Source organism: Zingiber officinale, chromosome 1A (genome assembly GCF_018446385.1).
Source record: "Zingiber officinale cultivar Zhangliang chromosome 1A, Zo_v1.1, whole genome shotgun sequence".
NCBI classification, from domain to species: Eukaryota; Viridiplantae; Streptophyta; class Magnoliopsida; order Zingiberales; family Zingiberaceae; genus Zingiber; species Zingiber officinale.
Genome location: NC_055987.1, coordinates 70,155,346 through 70,179,147, shown reverse-complemented (window position 1 = coordinate 70,179,147; position 23,802 = coordinate 70,155,346). Strand labels below are relative to the sequence as shown.

At 35.2% G+C, this 23,802-nt stretch overlaps 1 protein-coding gene across 2 annotated transcripts in view; it reads right to left on the bottom strand.

Annotated features, from left to right (window-relative positions):
- Window positions 1-1,321: 1,321 nt before the first annotated feature.
- The window catches only part of LOC122026036 (mitochondrial Rho GTPase 1-like), a 40,670-nt gene continuing 18,189 nt past the window's right edge, over window positions 1,322-23,802 (bottom strand). The window contains exons 11-15 of one of the 2 annotated variants that reach the window (XM_042584707.1): window positions 23,334-23,446; window positions 20,110-20,260; window positions 18,880-19,066; window positions 5,553-5,593; window positions 1,322-1,663 (exon numbers count right to left, since the gene is read on the bottom strand). In XM_042584707.1, coding sequence (XP_042440641.1) covers window positions 5,556-5,593; window positions 18,880-19,066; window positions 20,110-20,260; window positions 23,334-23,446 — 489 coding nt within the window. In that variant the 3' untranslated portion in view covers window positions 1,322-1,663; window positions 5,553-5,555. The remainder of the gene's footprint in view (window positions 1,664-5,552; window positions 5,594-18,879; window positions 19,067-20,109; window positions 20,261-23,333; window positions 23,447-23,802) is intronic. The other variant, XM_042584706.1, reaches the window with a different exon arrangement.

Below are 23,802 nucleotides of genomic sequence, written 5' to 3'. Positions count from 1 at the left end.
ATTGTAACGATTATAAATTGTAGTTGTTATAATAAAGTATTATTAATGTTAATCAAGTGTTCATGATGTAGCAACTATAATTCCATAACTATTATAACAATGCCAAAAATAAAAATATGTTCAAGTGAGATGGGATGTTTTGATAATAAATAAAAAAGAAATATTCTTTTGATGATTCCAATAATAAAGAGCGTTCTTTTTATTTTTGTGATAATATGAACCTAAATAGATTCCAGATAATGGTAAATATATTAATAGCACTCAAGTTCTGAGTTCACTTTTGATCTAATTACCATGTTATAATTCAAGATAAATAGAAACCAATAACAATAATAAAACATCCCTTAAGCTCTTCCAAATTAACAATCTATGCCTATCAGATTAAATTTCAAATAATGAGATCAACAACTTCAACTCCCCTAACCATGGGGTGACAATTTCAATAGCGATGTGCTGATCATTTCATAAATGGATTGTGTTACCTGTGTTAATTCAAAACTATGTTAGTTCAAAACTATCATTATTTTTTAGATTAATCAAACTTCATAAAAGTAAATGGGTAACAAAAAAAAGTCTTTTAAAGTCATATTATGCCAATCTATGTTACTCATTTATATATTCAAGACATTATGCCAATTGAGTTTTGTATTTGTTAATTATGTTTTTAAGTCGAGTACAACAACATATCATATTCAATGTCATCATCCCTAGTTGCACTTGCTTTTAGTTCGTCAGCTCTTTGCCTTGTCACATTTCTATAGTGTTGTATTATAAGATTTGAATTGACTAATACTGAGTGTTAAGTAGTCAACTGTTGCACAGCTAGCACTGTAGCAAGTTCCTTCTCATTATTGATTATTGATTGATATTTACTTCTAAAAATGCTTAGTTTTATTGAGGGCAACTTAATCACATTGATAGACTTGTTCAACTGACTTCCTGTGTACATATTGCTGACTTGATCTATAGATTTCTGTATGAAAATGACGAGTTGCTGAATTCAAATTGCGATCAGGGAGAAAGTGTTGATGAAGGTTAAAAATAATGAATCGAGCATGATAAATGACTTGAGATGGGTACCCTTCTCGAAAAGTAGAAATCTAAGGTGCATAAAATGACCATTCGCTTGCATAAAATGTTCATGACAATCACCAAGGTAATATAACCAAAAAAAATTACCAAGTTCGTGACATTTATCATATTCAATGTGAAAGCGTAGCTAGCAGTCTATCAAAGACTATTATTTAATTGTCGTTCCTATGCGCAGGAAGAGTCGCTTTTGTGGCACGACACCTCCATAGGATTAACATTGCTCGCCTCGTCACCAAATTATCAGAATTTATATATTATCACGGTGATTGAGTACATAAAAAACATAGATTTAAGTAGTGTGAGTTTACAAACCAATTAGAAGTAGATTGGTTTTGCTTTGTTGACCCTCAAGTATAAAAGGAAACATTAAAATAACAAACTCAACTAAAAAAGGAAGCTACGTGTTCACTGATGCTATACAACCAGAGAAAACTTGATGATTGGGAAAGCTCCAAAACATAGCAAACCGAGTACCATCGCATTTTATGATAGTGACATCAACCTGACGTGTTCTTTCTTGCTGCATAAATTCGATAAGCAGCCAGTCCTGCAACTGCAACAGCAGCTCCAACTGTATGGCAAGACAGGCAAAAGTAAATAAAGAATTAAAGACGACAGAGTTACACAAGCAAAGATAACATTTTGCAATTAGAATTCAGCTCTTTGTAAAATGCCTCCTAATTTACCCTTTTTTAACAAAAAAAAATGCCTTCAAACTTTACCCTTTGTGAAATTTAGTCCCAAAGATTTTATATGGTAAAATGCCCTCCAAACTAAATAAATCCTTGCAGATACGCACATATGCATGCAAAGAGGAGCAATCCCACTAAGATGGATAAAAAAGATGGAGTAGAGGCTAATAAATTGGAATTTGGAACTGATTAAGAACAAAATTTGAAGGATCACTTGGTTCCCGGTGAAAGCCAGGCATTCTATCAGCTGCAAAACTAATTAAATCAATATTTGAAATCTTGAGCCAAGTTAGGGTCTTGGTACTCAATCAGCTCAAGAAGTATCAAGCTGCTAGAGTAACTGGGACTGGGAGTGTCAAGTAGCCAAAGGAGAAAAGAGGAAATAATGGAGAAAAAAGATGACGTTGTTTGGGACCTTGAGGAAAACAACCTTGAGGAAGCATCATAGACCTCAAGTGAAGTTGCTGTCATTACAGGTTATGAGCAAAGAAGTCACCATCATCGTAAACCACAGCCAAGTCATCACTGTTTCAAGACCCAGTGGTAGTTGTTGTCACCTTGATCCTCAAAGATCTCACACAAAGTCATTGCCAACCTCAGATGAAATCACTACCATCTCAAGACCTTGTCCAAGCCTCATGAGGTCAACATCATCATCACAAGGAGTCATTGAAGCCTAAGTGCCATCTCGAGTTTGCATCAGTCAACAAACAAAACAAGAAGTTTCTCCTATGCCAAATGGCATGGTTTAATTGTATTTCAATCTACACCGATCCAAATGAACCAAACAATTTTTTTCCCCTATGTATGCAAGTATATGTTCACCTTCATAACACAAGCAATTGCTTTATAAAACTAAGATTAAGCTAATTGTGAGTGGTTTGTCCAGCCAAAACCAAAAGTTGAATTGTATAGACAATGATTAGAAATAAAGATATTAAGCAGAATAATGGAATGGGGATAACAAATTTGGTTCCAAATCTTATTAAAAAGGGTGAGGGCAAATGGGGTTAAGGTAAATTCACAAGGAATGGATGTTATAAGGTTGTCGATGTGCGGCTACTAGATGGCAATAGAGGAGAGGGATTGATTGATGGTCAAGCAAAAAAAAGAAAAAAATTGAGTTAGAGTTCACCATGCAACCTCACACAAAGAGCTGGTAACACAATGTGAGGGAACCTGAGGGAGGAGAAAGGCTTATGCGAGCGAGGAACACCAGGAAACCTCACAATTGCAGGTCTTGTTCAAAGCAAGAGGAATACATGAAAATTAAGAAGACAGTGGTGCAACATGCTTTGCACAACTTCCGCTTTAAGTTCCTTTTCAATATAGTCAATTTTCCTCCATTATTTGATGTTTTCTATTATTGTATATTCATGATCTTATATATATTCTCAATAGATGGTTAAAGCTCATGTTTGCAACATACTATACAGGAGTGTTGCACTTTTCATATAAGACAAGTCAAATGATATATTATCAGAGGAATATGTTAGCAATGAATGTCATTGATCATGCTTTAGGTAGATATTTCTTTGGACAAGATGATTTAAGATTATCTACATCACAAATAACAAAAAAAAAACCTTTGGAAAAAATTTATGTCCTATGAAATAGAGGTATAATAACAAGATACAGAGTACCAAAGTCCTACCTAACGCAAGCATCAGAGAAACTTTCCATTGACCAACGAGCTTAAAATATGAGGAACATCCTTGGAACTACTAGAAGAATCAAGTTAACATTCAAGCCCTATTTATTTTATTTGTTTTGGGCATTAGATGATTTCTTATGTGTACAAAAAGTGTTAGAATATGGAAAAGAACTTTGGGGCTGGCGATGGAGCCAAGATGGGCAACAACCCCTTAGCACACTTCTTTTAATATTGTATGTGATCATCTTAGGACTATAAAATTGAATCACCAACGGTTGCAACAATATAGTTCAAATATTCCCCACACATAATCAAACGAAGATTAAATTAGCCTTGGCGGGGAGATCTCCCATCTATCCCTGCAGGATTATTTCAAGTATATAATGTTTGATTATGGTATTTAGTATAAATTTCATTTTGTCTAATGAAGTTTTATACATATGAAAATAGTCAATATACAAAAGTTATTTATGCAAAGAAATTTGACTTTTATGTTATTCAATTGATGTCCTCGGTGATAAATGGTGTTATCAAAAATAAGTTGCTTAACCAGTTATGGTCCAGGTCCAAGAGGAGTTTCTTGAATTAATTTCATCAAGTTGCGAGGAGTTTGTTGAACTAATTGCAGAAAACTGTGAAATGGAGTACCCTTGTTTGAGAAGATTAGTAGGAGTAACACCAACCACTGAGCAAATTTATTCTACTAGTACAGTGGTATCCCCATATCGACCACCAGTGGACACGGCAATGGGTCCACCAGGATACCCCCAGCAAATGGTATTGCAACTGGGCCTCCAAATTTTCAACCTATTTATGAGCAACAACCCCTAAAGGCGAAATTCAAGGGAGGCATGAATAATGAATTATGGACTCTACCATCAGCACAACAGCAGAGTGGAGCCTTATTTGTGATACCAGAACAAATAAATTTATTTGATGACGCCTTCTCACGATGGGAATCAATCACAAAGAATTTGTAGCATCATAGGCATTCTCAGATTCAAAAGAGAAGATTGAGTTTATTGAAAATTTACTAGGAGAAATTGAGAAGATTACATGGATACAGTGGATGATGACTTACTCTACTGAATATGATGCTCTAATATCTATCAGTGAAGGACGAGAAGGAACTCAAAACATTTTATCTCAAATGAGACGGGTTTTTTCCGCTGAAGATCCTACCCAGGGGTCTACATAAATACAAAATGTTGCGTATAGAGACCTGGAAAAATTATCTTATGATAACGTCAAGAGTATTATTCAATATATTAATGACTATATGCGTCTTGCAACAAAAACAGGAAGGCTATATGCTGGACCAGAACTTTCAGAGAAATTTTGGTTAAAAATGTCGGGAGACCTTGGTAATAGAATTAAGGCGGCTTTTGAAGCAAAGCACCCAGGACTCACCGTTGGAGTCTTCCCACGAATAATTTTTGCCCATAAATTCCTGGAACAGGAATGCAAAGATGCAGCTTTTAAAAGGTCCTTGAAAGATTTATCATTTTGCAGTCAAATTCCTATCCCGATTAATTATCAAAGATCAGGACCAAGAAAGGTTGGGATAAGACAATCAAGAACGTATAAATGCAAGCCTCATGGATCACATGCAAGGATTGAGAAACGAAAACATTTACTCCGAAACAAGAAGTGTAAATGTTATTTATGCGGCCAGGGAGGACATTTTGCTAAAGATTGTCCTAATGAAAAAAGGAATGTTAAAAGAGTGGCTATCTTTGAACAATTGGATTTACCAGAAGACTGTGACATACTTTCTGTACAAGAAGGAGAAGCGCAAAGTGATGTTATTTACAGCATCTCAGAAGGGGAAGATGATATATTTGAGGTACAACGTTCTATTCAAACCTTACAATTAAATATAATATATATGCTTGGTTTGGAAGATGGTGGTTACAGGCAACAAATTAAGCTGACGGATGATCAGTCAAGCTGCCTACATCAGTGGAAGCATAATGAAAGAATTTTTGCCCCACAATCTCACATATGCACATGCTGCAAAAGGGCTACTATTCAAAGAGCAAGGATACACTGTGCTGAATGCCTTCTGACCGTATGCAACTTATGTGGACCATATTACTTCAATAAAGAGGTACCTGTTACCCCAACTCCTTCAACTCCTTTTTACCCAATGAACCTGATACAGGAACAGAGAAATTACATAATCTGGTGTGAAGAGGAGATAAAAAGACTAAAGGAGGAAGTTGCATATTATAAAGCCCAATTTGAGGCCCTTCAAATGGAATAAGACTTCCAAAAGGATTTTCAGGAATTAAATGAGGAAGCTGCAAACATGCTTATCGAAGAAGAAGTAGCAGTCACATCCAGCCCACGATTAGTAAAAAATATGTTATAAAATCTAACCGTAGAAATTGAAATTCCAGAAATTTAAAAATTCAAGTTAAAGGCAATTCTAGATACAGGAGCAACCACCTGTTGTGTAGATCAAAGATCCGTTCCTAAAGAAGCATTAGAGTGGAATATCTTTGTGGTAAGTTTTAGTGGAATCAATTCTCAGCAGACAGCTAATATGAAACTAAAGGCTGGACGAATGATTATTGGCGACAATACTTTTCGTGTTCCCTATACATACAGTTTCCCAATGGTATTAGGAGACAATATTCAATTTATTATAGGCTGCAACTTCATTCGGGCAATGCAAGACGGACTTCGAATTGAAGGGAATACGGTAACCTTTTATAAAAATTTGACTACAATAAATACATTACCATCTGTGCATGCAGCTATTGAAGAACTGGAAATGGATGAGGATGAATACATACAAATCAAAGAAATGGTTCATTTCTCAACAGGAAGAATAAGCCCTACATTTGAGCAGAAATTTGGTCCTCTATTACAGGAGCTTAAAAGGCAAGGCATTATTGGGGAAAATCCATTACAGCATTGGCAGAAAAATAAGATTACATGCCAACTGGATATCAAAAATCCAGAGTTCATAATTGAAGACAGGCCATTAAAACATCTAACTCCATCACAAAAGGAGGCATTTTCCAAGCATGTGAAGGCCCTACTAGACTTGGGGATTATTCGACCAAGTAAGAGCAGACACAGAACTACTGCTATAATAGTAAACTCAGGAACCACAGTTGACCGAGTTACCGGCAAAGAGAAGAAGGGTAAATTAAGGCTGGTGTTCAATTACAAGCGTCTTAATGATATCACCCATAAAGATCAATATAGCCTACCTGGCATCAATACCATTCTAAAAAAGGTCAGTAATAGCTGTATATTCTCTAAATTTGATCTAAAGAGTGATTTTCACCAGGTAGCCATACATCCTGATTCAGTAGACTAGACAGCCTTCTGGGTGCCTCACGGATTATATGAATGGCTTGTAATGTCATTTGGGTTAAAAAATGCACCTGTAGTATTTCAGAGAAAAATGGATCTATGCTTTAAAGGGACAGAAGAATTCATAGCAATTTATATTGATGATATACTGGTATTTTCTCCAGACAAAAGAACCTATGAACAGCATCTAAGGCAAATGCTTCATATTTGCCAATTAAATGGGTTGATCTTAAGCCCAACAAAGATGAAAATAGCAGTAAAAGAAATTGAATTCCTTGGGGCAATCATTGGTAATTGCAAGATTAAACTTCAGTTGCATGTTATCTCAAAAATTGCTGATTTTAATGACAATGATCTCAAAACAACTAAAGGTATGAGATCGTGGCTTGGTTTATTAAATTATGCCCGAAATTATATTCCAAATCTTGGAAAGCTTCTTAGTCCTCTTTATGCCAAAACATCACCTAACGGGGAGAAGAGGTTAAACCAGCAAGATTGGGATTTAATACACCAGGTAAAGGAAAAGGTAAAACAGCTCCCAGACTTGGAGATCCCTCCTCCAGAATGCTACATAATCTTGGAAGTAGATGGATGTATGGATGGTTGGGGAGGAATATGCAAATGGAAAAAACAGAAATTCGACCCTATATCTTCAGAAAAAATTTGTGCATATTCCAGTAGAAAATTTAATCCTCCAAAGTCCACCATTGATGCAGAAATTTATGCGGTAATGAATACAATGGAAGCTTTGAAGATTTACTTCCTTGACAAACAAGAGCTTCTCATCAGAACAGATTGCCAAGCCATAATAAGTTTCTTTGGCAAAACTTCTAACCATAAACCATCTCGGGTCAAGTGGTTAGCATTTACTGATTATATAACGGGAGCCGGACCAATAGTTCAATTCGAGCACATTGATGGAAGAAATAATCAAGTAGCAGACTCCTTGTCTCGACTAATAACCGTGTTAATTTTTACAGAATGACCGGAACAAGACCTCGACAAGCTAGCCATGGTAGCACCAGCAATCAAAGAACTCCAGGAGCATCCCAATCTGAAGGTCCAGGAGACGTTGAGCAAGACCCTTTGGACCCTCTCGACTTCGCTAAACAATACCAACAGACAATTAACAAGCGTCACGGCCGGCCCATCTCTCTTGACGAATTCCATCAAATCACAGAAGAGCTACATCAGCTGGAACAGCAAACAGAAACGCGAGCCATTAATGCAGTCCACCAACACAGACTTATCCATTCACTAAAGCGACAAGAATGCATCAGGAGTAGGGGACATGATAATTGATGGAATGACTGGTATCCTGCAGTAGAACAGTGTGATAATCAACTTTCCCAATCAGCATATCTTCTCCAGGATTGCATTTCACGAATGAAGAATTTTAAAGTATAAAAGCAGCAAGCATGATGGACCCTGATAAAGTGACTTTCTCGTGACTAATAGTGTCTTTATGTTAAGTAGTGGAGTGCTTTAAAGATTCCCTGACAAAAGGGAGTCCTTTATGTAAAGAAAGTAGTAAAGTACTTTAAGTAGTGGAGTGCTTTAAAGATTCCCTGACAAAAGGGAGTCCTTTATGTAAAGAAGTGATTCCTCTTAGCTATACCAAACGTGCCGATGGGGCCCCATGCGCACCCAGCATTTGCTATATAAGAGTATCACTCCTCTTGCAAGGCATCAAGCATCCACTTGAGTCTTACCTGAGGTATTTTCTCTGTAAAATTCAGCAGTTTTAATCTAAGTTTCTGGTTCCTTTTCTCTCCATTTCTCTCTTCTTCCGCCACTGCTCTTTGTCACTGCCTTCGCCACTTTCTTTTCGCCATTTTCTTTTGGTATCAAAGAGCACTATAGGGTATTTTATAGTGAGGTGTATATCCTAATACAAAGCCCAATTAAGGAAAGTCATCAACTAAGACAGATGAGGCTATCCTAGTTGGGTACTAATCAACAAGTAGGGTATATAGAGTATACAGTAAGAGACCCTTCATAATTGATGAATCTTCTAATGTTGTATTTGATGAAACTTCAAACTTACACCCAAATGACCCATCCAATGAAAGTGTTAATATTAAACTTAAGAAGTTAAGTTTAGAGGACAAAGCTCAAGAGGAAGTTGGAGACGATTTAGAGGATTCTCTTGAGGGTGTAGATAACACAACTCAAACCCTCAACATCGTATAGGACAAGCTCAAGTCACTCCTTAGCATCCTTAGAATACTCCTTAGCATCCTTAGAATAAGTCGTGGGAGACATCTCTTAAGGAGTGAAATAAAATTGCATTAATATCACAGATTGAAGCTAAGATAGTAGATGATATTGCTTAGCTCGGATTGGATTCTAGCCATGCAAAATGATATGACCTAATTCGAGAGTAAGTATGGTACTTGATTCCTAGACCCAAAGGAAATTCAATTACCAACACAAAGTGGATCTTTAGAAATAAATTAGACAATAAGGTAGTAGTTAGAAATAAAAGATGTGACTTGTAGTCTGATGGTTTAACCAGGTCAAAGAATTGGATTACAACAAGAACTACGCATCATAGCCCAACAACATCAACAATAGTCAATATTGTATCCTACTAAGTGGGATCAACTATATAGATCCTCGATCTCCTACTCTATCATTTATATTTATATGAATTTTATCATGTTTTATCATCGATAACCAACTCTTCTTAGGTCTCCTCTTCCTCGATTAATTTGTATTTTTTCATGGTCTCACATCATGTAACTAGGACATTTATTGATCGCTTAAAAAACATATCCATGTCATCTTAAATGTGTATTTTGGTGTTTTTCTACAATAGGTGCAATCTTGACTTTCTTTTTTTTTTAGTTGGCACGGAAGTTTCCTACCAGTCAATTGGGCAAATCGAGAAGCGCTCACAACAGACGGCCCATTAGCCCAACATTCTTAAATCGACCGCCCATTAAAGGAAATTCACCCGTTAATTCTCACTGAAAATGGGACTCAATTCTTAAATGCCTAAGAAGGCACCCTGTCGCTGCACCATTGCCCCGGGGGCACAATCCTGACTTTCTCTACCTATGCACTCTTAGTCATTTGAAATTAACTAAGGGTGCGTTTGGTTGGGGGTTATTCTTGATAACCTTGGTTATAGGTAATCGATGATTCCCGAGTAATGTTCCATGCTCGACACGTCAGCAAAAGGGGCATGCAACCAGGAATCGAAAAACCTCGAAAAACTGAGGTTTTTCTCGATTCCGAGGGTAACGAATTTTTTTACCCAAAATACCCTCGGATAAGAGAAAAATGTGACAAAAAGAAAAACGTAAAGAAAAAAAATGGAAAATATAAAAAATAAAATCATTAAATTAAAAAAATGTAGAAAAATAAAAGCCATAAAAGAATAATAAAAAATAAAAAATTGTACAAAAACTTTTAAAAAATAAAAAAACATTAAAAAATAAAAAAACATTAAAAAATGAAAAAATGAGAAAAAACATTAAAAAATAGAAAATACCTAAAAAAAATTAAAACATAAAAAATAATAAAAAAACATTAAAAAATAGAAAAAAATGCAAAAAAAAACATAAAAACATAAAAAAATTTAAAAAAATAAACAAAATAATATATATATATATAAAGAAAAACATGAAATTATAATAAAATATAGTAGTTTAAATAATAATAATATTATTATTATTATGTATAGTTGATTTTGTAATTGAGGGTAATATTGTAAAATATTAAACTAGGTTATTCATTAAAACCTTCAAATAAACAAGTTTTTGTTGCATTACCTAGATTGAACCAAACAACATTTGGTTATATTTTATTCCCCATAACCAAGGTTATACATGATAACTCGAACCAAACGCACTCTAAATGTTATTAGTCTATACTGCTCACAAAGGCTTTAAGTTGTATCAAATGAATGTAAAGTTGATGATACTTAAATGGATTTATTAAGAAAAAGATGTACATTGAGCAGTCATTGGAGTTTGAAAACACTAACTACACAAATCAGATGTTCAAGCTTAAGCAAGTTCTATTTAGTCTGAAGCAAGCTCCCTAAGCTTACTCTGAAAGTCTCAAAATTTCTTATGTCAAAGAGCTTAAGAAGAGGTCAAATAGATCCATAGTATTCTTACAAATAAGTGGGAAGGAACATTTTTGTTGCCCATGATATTATTTTTAGGTCAACAAACAAACAACTCTTAAATGAGTTCATTACTCACATGGAGAGTGAGTTTGAGAATTAGCAATTCTTCTTAAGGCTTCAAATTAAACATACAAAGGAAGAGATTTATACCACCAAAAGAATGGAAAGTGTCAAGGAATAGCCAACTAATATGGCCACTAGCACCCTAGAGTTGCATAAGTAGCCTTCTCTATCTCACTACTAGTAGACCTGAAATTTTATTTTCAGTGGATATGTGTGCAAAATATCAACATTGTGCAAAAGAGTATCATTTAGTTGTCATTAAGAGGGTCATAAAACGTCTCAAGGGTACTATCAATGTTGGACTGTGGTATCTTAGAACTGAAACTTTTGAGTTAGTAGGATACTATGATTTTCATTACGTAGGATATAAATTGGATCACAAAAGACTAAGTTGTCGATTCCTTTGCTCTTCCCTAGTAAGTTGCAGTAGTAAGAAGCAACATTATGTTGCACTCTCCTCAATCATGGCAGAATATATAGCTATGGATGAGTGTATAGTCCAGTTGCTTTGGATGATGCACATACTTGAAGATTATCAATTTAACTCTAAGAATGTTCCAAGTGTTCTATGACAATGTGAGCACTATTAATCTAATAAAAAAAATATGATGCGTCATTTTAGAACGAAGCATAGTAAAAGTGATGTTAAACATCACTTTATTAGGGATTATGTAGCTAGAAATGACATTGTACTCAACTATATTAAATCAAAATCAAACATAGCTCACATTTTCACTCTTCATTAGGGATTTAATACTCTTACGAGGGACATTGGCAAGTGTTATATAGAGTGAACTAGATCGTTTAGCCTTGCATGAACAAATAGTGTAGAGTTATATCTAAGACATCTTATAATAACCTAAGGAAATCATGCTTTTATATTGATGAACATAGAAAGATGATGCTTTTGGTTCATTGGAGCAAAAGGTGATATCGCTCACCCCAAGCGCCCAATATCGCCGGCCCCATGGCAAAATACAGCTAGGAAAATCACAGAGGCATTTTGCTCTAGCACAGTGGCCCTTTGCATGAGGGAGGTCAAGCACTGAACAAGGCATTTTACACCTACTGAGAATTGGCCTTAAGATCTATTGAAGCAAACACTCATGCAAGCACCAACTACGCCAACCCATAGAGGCATAATGCTTTTGGTTCATGATGCTTATTATGATGCATCACTTTAAGCTAAGATATCATCCAATTCCATTTATCATTAACTTAACCAACTATAGAGAAGACTTTTGTATAATTAATATGCACCTAGTCCAACTATCATAGTTGGAAATCCCATAGAAATAATTTTTAAAACAATTTTAAAAGTCTAGAAAATCTAGAACTTTGGTATAATGTTAGAGGATTAAGGCTAATCTTTTAAACATTCCAAGCTTTGTGTATATAATGTACCTCTAGAATTTCACAAATGTTCAACACTACTAGTCAACTAATTGAGATGCATCAATTGACTAGCACAATCACAAAACCAAAGAACATAGCTAAGGACATATCAGTCGAATGGAACAATCTGCTAATGTTAATTTCGAAACCCATGGAATGTCTTGCAATCAACTGGAGAGTGTACTAGCATTAAAATCAATCGTTACAAAATATTTTACAGTCAACTGTTCTAGTTGATTGCAACTAAAATTGAACCTTTTAGAAAGTTTTCTTTAACTGGTAGAGTTGACTTTATGGTTCCCCTGAATATGAGGTTTCGGTTGGAGGTATGAAGTACTCTATCAGCCAATTGGCCTGCATTTCCTTAAACTGGTAGAGTATTAAACGTTGTAAGGCTAGTCAACTAGTGCAGTTGACTGTTCTGCATTTCCCTAACTTACATGGTATTAAACGTGATATTTCCTTTAAACACTACACGTGGCAAATATTAAGAGTACTAGGATACCAAAGTCAACTGATGTTACAACAAGTGCTGGTAAGCTTTGTGAACATCAATTAAAGGTAGTTGTATGGTGTTACCATAAATATTGGTATGTTTTATAGTTTTAGCCCAATCAACTGATGGTTATAAGATAGTCGACTATTGTAACCATAAAAGTTGTTCAGTTTGTGCTTTGGGTCAAATTAAATGCAAATAGAATGTTTGCCGTCAGCTGAGATCAAATTACTAGCAGCAAACAGAACGTTGTTTGACAATCAATTAATCACTCGACAAGGCTAAATGATCAAAAAGAACAGAATGTTTGTTTGACTACTCCTGTGCAACAATCAGCTCATACTGTTTCAGTATAAAGGATTTAAAAGATAAGTTGAAAATTTTATATTTTAATCGAATCTTATGCAGCATTTGATTAATGTGTTACAACGAGTCAAATGATGGCCAGATGACACTTAGAAAACAAGCTGGATCTCAATCTCCATATACAAGGCTTCGTCCAAGACATTCTGATACTATTTTGTGAGAACATTTTGTTTCAATGTTGTTGTGATCTTTTTTGTATTCTGTCTTCTCTTGAACTTTATATTCTGCAAAATTTGTAAGAAAAGACTGCTGGCAATGTGATCTATAAGAAGTTTCTCTATTTCCAAAAGGTATCCAAAAAAGGAGAAAAATAAAAGTATACCAAAAGTGATCCACTAACAGATTATAGGTCGTGGACATTCTACTTGTAATATACCAAAAATATAGCAAAGGATTTAAAATAATTAAAGATTGATATAATTAAATCATTTTAAGTGAAATAAATATATTTAACAGATAATTTATCAGGAAATAGGTTTATATGAATTTATTAAATCTACTGAAATTTTTCTAGATTTTAAAGGAATCTTTTCATGTTTTATGGGGATAAATAAGTAAGAAATAAAGTCTATTTAAAACACTCATTTAAACGAGGAGTTGATTGAATAAAAAAGTTAGGTTTATTTAATCAAAACCTAAGTTCATTCTTTCGAGTCTCACCCTTCGGTCGCGACAACACACTGTGGCCGCCACTCCCGGATCGTCAATCGTCGCCATGCTTCGTGCCTGTGCAATGTTGCCGCACCCGCAACCTTTCTCCCGAATCATCAGTCGTCACCGTGCCTCCTCCCCTTCCCCACGAGCAGTCGCGTGCACACCACTGTCGCGATTTCGCCGCTACGTATTGCCGGCATTGTGCATGTCACTACTATTGAAGCCCACTGCCAACCTTCTCCGACCCTGTCGGACACCTTCCTCGCTTTCCGCCGGTCCCGCCGCCCACAGTCGGGTTGGCGCTATCCCACACAACGTCGCACGTCCGACAGGCGCTGCCCTTGCGCGCCTCGCCATCGTCGAGGATCGGTCATCCTTGCGAGCCGCCAACGCCAACCGACTCCTCTCCTCAATCCGAGCAGAGTTTGAGCAGTCGGCTACTGCTCGTCACCGCCGACTGCACGCTGATCAGTTAACGTCGTAACCCAGCATCGTTGTTGCTGCCGCCACAGTCACGATCCACAATCGCAGGCAGAACAACGCTGCCCTAGTCGCCGCCGCCTCCTCTGCCATGGTTGCAGCCGACCTCCCGGTTCACTTCCCACGCCGGTATCGACCAACCATCGCTCTTGTTCCGACGATGGCGTAGAGGTAACAATACTTTAATTACAATATGATTTAGTAATTAGGATTAGTTAACTGATTAATATTTGATTAATTATATGTAAGAAACTAATGAACAGTTAGTTGATTTAACTGTGTTAAAGTTTAATAATTAGATTAATTGATCATTATGGATTGATTAATTAATTAGTAGATAATTAATTAATAAATAGGTTGATTAATGGATTACTTCTTGGTGTACCTTACATGTAGAGATTTGAGCTAGAGACATGCTCTTGGATCCAAAGACGATTGGGATGATTTACAATTGAGGTGGGTAGATTCTGCTTATCTTCTTGATAGCATTGATTATAGTGCATGATTATTTACTGTCATGTTTTGATGAGGTCACAAATACTCGTTTACCTTAAGTCTGCCTTATATCACTCCTGAGTTTGATACTTTATTGTTCATCCTTGTATGTTTTGATCTATGGTTGATAGCTATGCAGTTATATTTGATATTCATGATGGTGTTTATAGATATGCATGAGATTACCTTACTATAGTATAGGACATTGTATATTCTGCTAGACCTCTTGGTAGATTTGAGTTTGCATTTATGGTTGGATGGTCATACCGTAGTATAGAATATCGAGCATCTTGCTAAACCTTTGTTTGTTATTTCATACCGTAGTGTAGGATATGGAGTATCTTAATAGACCCTTGCTGTTAATTGGGTCTATAACTTATGTTGGTGAAATTATGTTATAGTATGGTTATATACTTAGGTTCGTGCTTATAGGTCATTGATCTTATAGGTAGTATAGTTGTATGCAAGGGCATATATGTTAGAGAGATTACACTGACCTATACTTGATGGAAATCACTCTATAGTGGAAGGGTATTGTATTCCACTAGGCTTTCCCCTTTGAATCAGCCCCCTAGGATTATTTGATCTTGATTCCGTTGTCTACTATATCTGCGATGATTCCATGCAATTAGTCGAGATATTAATGCTAGGAGACTAGTAAATTGGGGACGTGGTTATCTATTTCCTGCCTATATATTAGTAGAATTATATCGTAATATAGGGTACTAAGTATCCTAGTAGACTCTTATTTGTTATATAGGCTCATGCCTATACATTAGTAGTATTATACCTCCTGTCGACCATTGTCTCCCATTCGTGGTTGAGAGAGTCGTCAGCGACCATTAATATATTTTGTCTCCCATGCGTGGGTGAGAGAGTCGTTAGTGACCATTGGTATATACCCTGTTTGCCCACGGGACCATCCGTGGTAGAGCATTCTCCCACGGACAGTGATTAGTCATTTACCCTAACTGCCCACGGGGCCATCCGTGGTAGAGTGTTCTCCCGCAGTCAATGTTTATTATATATTTACTATATGTCAGTCATATATTTGTGCGTGTAATTTCGATGTACTGTATGTACTCCCGATTTGTTGGTTATACTCGATTGAGGAGATTAGCGAGGTGCTATGTTATTGATTATATTTTTAGTTAGCTGGTGATTATGTTGGGACACCTATATTGGTTAGTAAGTATTTTACCTGAGACTGCATCCTTTGATCTCTTGCCTGTATATTATTCGTGTGCTATTTTCTGTTACCCACTGAGTTGTTATACTCACTACCCCTTGCTTTTCCTCTGACTTTCAGTTTACAGATAGAGAAGTGTTGTGTCGCTCAAAGGTTCTGGCTGCCAGTCCCACCGTTCAGATTTTTGTTCGAGTTATTTGGGTTATTTTTTTGCTGCTTGTATTTACCGTTTTCTTTTTGTATTAAATGATTGAGTGTTGTTCTTAGCTTGATAATTAGTATGATCACTTGTTCATGCATATATACACGCATTGTCATTTGTGACTTGAGGTTATTATTATATCACATTGGTATTTGTGTTGGCTTGAATTGGTTCGATATCATATTTTCTATATTGTCACTAGAGGGTACCGTCTGATTTGGTGGTCAAGTATACCCTCGGGGCGTGACACTACTTCTTGGGAAAATTGTGAACCACAGTAAATCAAATCGTGAACCACGTTAAATTCTAGTTTGTACGAGAAATGATCCACCGATAAATTATAACTCATGGGCATACTAATTCTTAGGAAAATCGTGAACCATGTTAAATCCTAGTTTGTGACATCTTGTCTTTCTTTGTGTTTTTTCCATCATACAACTATTAATACATCAAGACAAGCATAAACAACCAAAATAATTTGGTTGAGCCTATTAACCCCCCCCCCCCCCCCAAACGGAGTCTCTCTGGGCGATCCAACATGTGCATCCATAAACCACACTTTAAACAACAAAATTATGATTTCACTCCAATACTAAAACAAAAGGTGCAAAAATTGAATTAATACACCATTTTAACCAAATCAATAAGGAGGCACACCATTATAAAATTTTATTAAACGGATACTCCTCATAAGTGTCTCTTTTACCCTTGGTTCAATAAAACTACCAAAAGAAATAAATTGTAAGTTTTAATATAAAAATTACTGTTTTATTGTCTATGAATATGTAAAATTGTCTTTATTTTTAAAATATAGTCTTATTTTTCTTTCAATTTTTCATTTTTATTTTATATGACTTTCACTATGGCTCAAGCAAAAGATGAAAGTTGCAAAGCTAAGGATGTTAAGATGCATGTGCGGACATATAAGAATGGACAGGTTAAAAAATAAAAATATTAAAGAGAGAGTCGATGTTGCACCTATTAAGGGAAAACTCCGAGAGACACATTTAAAATGATATAAACATGTTAGATGACCAATAAATGCTCCAGTTAGGCTATGTAAAATTACGATAAATATACAAATCATATGAGGAAGAGAATTAAAAAAGGACTTGGTTAGCAATAATAAAACAAACTAAAATTTATTTAAATATAAATAATAATATAATAGAAAGATTTAAGTCGACCCCATTTAGTGGGATAAGATTTTGTTGTTGTATTTTAAAATGAGACTTTCCATAAATTTTCAAATTTGATTTCCTAATACCGAAATTTAATAATGGGATTTCTATGTGCGAATATCATAACTAATCTTTAATGTCAAAGCATCGGTTTCCAATATTTCCTTAGTGTACATTTCAATTAGTCCAATGAAGTTATTCTACATTTTTAATTTGCTTATATTCATCTAATGGTGAATTTGGTTCACGAAATTGAATTGTCAGAAACAAAATACTCACTAAAAATGAAATATAGAATAAATAAAATAAGAATATGTATTCTTTAGTTTAGTTATGAAATGGAGGAGATGGTATATTCTCATTCTTTTACCTAACTTTTAGAATGTTACAAGAAAGAGACAAGGAATAGTCTCCACCATACTCTAAAATCTCAGTTTGCTGAGTTGCATGATCAAAACTTATCGTTCTGATAAATTTATAAACTCGATAATACTCAACCCATCTTCTATCGTTGTGTCAACCATATCAATAAATAGCGTTATGCTCAGATTTGACACCCCTTGAAATGCTATAAAATGGATCAAAGATGAATTAAAATAATGTTTGTTAGTTTTTAATACTTTAGCCGACCCCACCTAGTTGTTGTTGTTGTAGTTTTTAATACTTTGTTAACACAATACAATGTCAAAACTATACCACTCTAGCTAAACACAAAATCAGAAGTTAAAACATTCATTCCTTTTAGTATGTCTCATCCATCGGACCCAACTCAACCAAATGATTTGGTCTATCTATCCCACCCAATTCCAACTATGGTTGTCCATTTCACTTGACCAGCTTGATCTACATGCTCATTTGATTTACGCTACGACTTTGGTTCGCTTAACTCTCTCGATTTGCTCAACAGCCTTATGCATCCACCTACTCAGAATATGTATTCTCTAAGGAATAGAATAGAGTAGGAAAGTATACTTATAATCGTACAAGCAATAACTTATAGAGGATCATCAGGAACTGAAAATTCATGAGAATTGATATTTTAAAATAATTTTTATAATCAAATATAGATACCTATTTAAGGGGAATTCATATAGAATAGAATTTCTTTTCCTGCAAACCAAACCCATCATAAAATTGTCTCCAACTACTTAAAGAAATTCAAGCAACGAATTACTAGGAAAATTATGGATCAATTTGCTAGCAGCAGCAAACAGCTTATTCCAACAAAACATATGTCCAATATTTCTGATGGATTACAAAAATGTATGGATCAGTAAGAAGAGTAAGAATATGAAGGTACACATAAAAATAGGAAACAACCAAATAATTATAACGTCTTTCAAGTTTTTTTCCATAATGTAACTTAATAAACATGAGCAGCTTCAAAACACTAGAAAAGAAAGAAGAATCAAGAAATAAACAGGTGCTATTGAAAGGTTTTAATGGTACCTGAGATAAACACAAGAGACTGATTGATAAAGCGTCGGTATTGTTTGCGGCTTTTGCCAGCTTCAGTTTCCGGAATACTTAGATGAGGCTGTTGTGCAGCACTAACTATTCGATAGAAAACATCATTATGATCTCGTAATTTCATGCTGATGGGTATAGGTGACTCGATTCCCATCTCAAGGGTTACCTTGCAGAAAAAAAACATAAAATTAGGATCAACAATGTAGCAAATGCTCATACTTCATTCAAAAAAAGAAGAGGTCATCGAACATAATGGAACCAACTATCCACAATCAAAAGCATTAGAAAATGTAATTTAATCCCACATGGACATACCAGCATAAGGTATTATCTTAATCTTATATATGGATGTACTATTATCTCTTTTTAATTGAATATATAGGTGTTTGATTACTTTCAATTAAAAGGATGTTATGGTAACATTATAAAATTGTGGAAAGTATACAGGCAGTGTTGGGTTTGTACCAGCTGCTGGCACAGAAAACCGAGCATTTACTGCCTCATGTGCCTGTGGCCAAGCGCATGATAACCCAGTTTTAGGGCCCATTCTAGCAGTTTCTTATTATGGGATCTCGTTTGCATGTGACAGGTTGGAATTTTTCAATGGCTATGAATCTTCATCGATGGAGCATTCTAGAACCTAGGCAACACCTTGGCTGCATTTGGAAGCTTATGGGAAATCATCTCTTGTGGAGAAGACAAGTTTATTTTTTTGGAATTTTGTGTCCAGGTGTTCAAGGTGAAATTTTCTTATTTTTCTCCACCAGTATTGAGAGAGAAATGTAGGGTAAATTGAGGGGATATTATGCAAGGTGCAGAATAGACATTGATTTGTCCTATTTACATTGTATTTTTCACTCATATAGACTTGGATTTTCTTCATGGAATAGGGTAACATTGAACCACGTTAAATTGATCGTCCTTATGTGTCATTCTACCAAGGGAAACATCCCACCACATGGCATTGGAGTAAAGAGTATTCTACATCTAGAGTCACCAGATATAGATTTACAAGCATGTACTTTGTAGTGGCGTGTTTTAATTAGTGGTATAATGATCTCTAACCTTATTAAATGGTATCAAAGGGACTAGTGATCCCAACCTGCAATGGCAACTTAATGCTACATTACAATTCCAAATTTCCATGAAAGTAAATATAATAATATAGACAAAAAAAAATAACAATGAACAAAACATGGCTAGAAGTACCCTAGTTGAATCTTGTATGTTCAAGGTATAGGCATCAAGGTCATCCTTCGCAGAAATAATAAGACAAGGAACTTCAAAGCCAGTGTTTTCTCCATGATGCGCAACTTGCTCCAGTAATTCTTTCGTTCTCTTCCAAGATTCTTCATTGAAACTAAAAATAAAATAACTGATGTTTAAATGCCCTAGGGAAAAAAAATAAAACAGTAGAAATGCATAAAAATTGAAGATAACTGCAAAGCAACACCCAGTAGCTAACAACTTTATTGGGTTTATTCAGTCCAAAAGAACAGCAACAAGACCATTCTAAATTGTGAAGCTAAAAGATGAAACATGTAACAGCATGGACAAGTGAAAGGAACATATGGATCTTTTAAGAGAGCAACAAGTCCAAAACAAGCAGAAAGAGAGCACACAACTTTGTTACCCAAAATTTAGCCTTTAACCCCACCATAGCTGTGTAGACATGACACATCATGGATGCAGACATGATACACGAGTCGGAGTAGTTGGACACAAACATGATACACGAGTCTGAGTAGTCATCCTTGCTTATGAGAGCAAGAAGAAACAAAGGAAACCTACCAGCGACTTGCGTGGTGGGAAAATCTGGAGTTCAAGAGTGACATGCACGAGCAAGGAGAGCGTTATTGAATCGGTTGCAGGTTATGGAAGGGATTCAAAGTTCAGTAGTGTTTCTAGCAGCGGTGGAGTTTGGCTCTCATGTTGCAAGTAGGTGGCCCAACGCTTGCACGTAGGGAAGGGATTTCAAAGTTCAGTAGTGTTTCTTGCAGCGGTGGAGTTTGGCTCTCATGTCACAAGGAGGTGGCCTGTGGGAGCAGCTTGACTCTGGAGGAAAGGGAGTAGCTCACATTGAGAGGAACTAAAGGTGGGTTAGGGTTATGGAGCATATAACTTATATAAGTTAGTTTATATAAATTCATATTTTAAAAATATAAATTCAGATATAAGTTATACTTATATGATAATAATTACTAATTTACTATATACTATATGTTATATAATTTAAAAGTTTGGTTATATAACATATAAGATATATAAAATAATTAGCTATTATTTGATCAAATATTAGTATTTGAAGTTTAAGATCAATTCTTTCCTCATTTTGAGAAAATCTCATGCCTAAGAAAATCATGTACCTAAGACTCATATCCAACTTGGATATGGATGTACTCTTTCTTTCACAAGTCTAAGTAACATATATATACAATGCACTTAGGGAACCTTTTTAACATTGCACTCATCTATGAGGAGAACAAAAACCAACTTATCCTATTTTCTGCATCTATGGATTTGAAAATTCAAATCCGGGTTCCCTCTTACATCTAGAACACTTAGGAGGTGCTTGGTAGTCGGGTTTCGGATGCTGGAATGGGAATGAAATCTATTTCATTCCCATTCCTGATGCTTGGTATATGGGAATCGGAATCAAAATATGGATTTGATACCCCTACTTTCATAACCCACCCACCCCTAGGTTATTGTTAAACTCATTCCTTCCTATTCATGTGATTTTTTTTTTTGACGACCCAGCCCCTCAGCCGAACCTTTTCTTCTCTTTTGATTTTCCCATTTCTGCGTCTTTCTTCCTCACTCGCCGTTGCGCCTCAACTCGCCTCTTTGCCACGGTCTGGTTTGTCAAAGGTGAGTCAGTTGCCTCAACTCGTCTTTCTTTCTCTTTTGATTTTCGCATTTCAGCATCTTTTTTTTTTACCTAATTTTCATCAATCGGAATTAGTGTCCTTTATTTTCTATTGCCTCTTTATTTTATATTGGTGACAACAGTGGTCCTTTTTCTAGGACTATGGAACTCGATCGTCGCTTTTGAGATCTCTCTCTTCAGTGGATGTAGTTTTATCATTTTCGTTCGATCATTTCGTCATGACATCTCTTATTTCCTATGATGTTCATTTACTCTATAAATGTTTTTTGAAATGATTGTATACTTTACTTTATGTGAAGTAAAGAATCCACAGCAAAAAAGAAAAAAAAACATACAAACTATTTAATTATGACCTAAATTTATACCACTTTTCTATATCCCAAATTTCTAGATAGGAGACATAAGTCAATGAGGTTACATGTTTTTTATCTGAAATGTTGAGCATTGTTATGATTTGGTTCCTTATTTATTTATGTATGCATGAGCTATTTGATATTTATTCATGTATGGTTTTGGTTCTGACTTATTATTGGTGGCATCGGTTGTTATATGATGTAGATAAACATGGCACGACCACCGTTAAACTATAGAAGACGTAGATTATTATGCACTTTGTGGAATATGTATGGAATGCTCACGAATTGTTTGGTTGTCATACTTTATCAAATTGCAAAACTTGCATATCGTCGAAGTAGGATTCGTCAAATAAAAAGTAAGGAGGACAAATCGATTGCACGTGTTATTATTTTTGTATTTTACTTATAAGGGTAAAATGAGAATTTTGGCCGATTCTCATTCCATAATTTAAGTCAAACCAAGTAACATTAATAGGAATAATATCCATTCCAGTATCTATACCAAGCACCATCAATCCAGTAATCATTCTCATTGCCATTAACCCCTCAATCAAAACCCATTATCATTCCCATTGCCAAATATATACCAAGCGCCCCCTTAACTTTTTATCCTCTCATTTAATTTTTTTTTCTTAATTCATTGCTTTACATCTTTCAAGGATCCATATAGCCGACTCCACTTAATAGGATAAGACTTAGTTATTGTAATTGTTGAATTGCTTTACATCTTTGTCTCCTTTTTTTAATCACCATGATCAAATTCTCATGGGATCGATTAAAATCAGTTAGAATCATCCATTATAATAGAATCATCTGAAGTCAATTGGATTGATTTCCAATTAATTCAACAAATAATGCCAGTATCATTACATGGTTGATCTAAACGAACATAGATTTAGTTATCTTAGCTAGAACAAGTCTTACACACCAACCATTAGGTTCAGCTAATTGGACCCTGTCTCTCCATTGAACAAGACTATGCTGTCTTATTAGTTAGATGCACAATAAGAAAAGAGTGGTACGCTTTCTGTTTCAATATTAATTAATATCACAAATAAAAGACATAAAATCACAATAAAATTTAATGATTAATGAATTCATTATCCAATCCACTCATCAAAGTTCTTGGATGGTGTGAATGCAGGATGAAAAGTTCATAATTAACAACTACAGTTAGAGCATAGTACCTGTCATAGATGAACACAGCTATATCACATGCTGCCAAAGACTCCTTGTTGGAAAGCAGGTTTTTTACTTCCTGTTCAGGTATCTCTCGCATTACAAGTATCTTTTTAGTGCCCTACAAAACAACAGATACAGAATTAGAAATGCAAATAAAAATAAAAATAAAAATAAGTAAACTAATTCTGCAAAAAGAAAAGCGGATGGGAGAAAAAAAGTCATTGTGCAGGTTATCAAGTCTTGGATTATGGAAAGATTATGAAAATAGGTCTTCAAGTATATGTATTGGTGATTAAAAAGAAACGAGACAGGCACAACTCATGCTGTATGAGACAGTTACAAATAAAATTGATCAGTATGAGAGAAGACGAGAGCTAGCAGAAAAGAAAGATGAGGAAGGGGGCAGAAAAGGGAGCTTTAAAAGGATATGAAGTTTAACAATTAAAAAATGACCAGCAACTTTGGTTGAGTTCA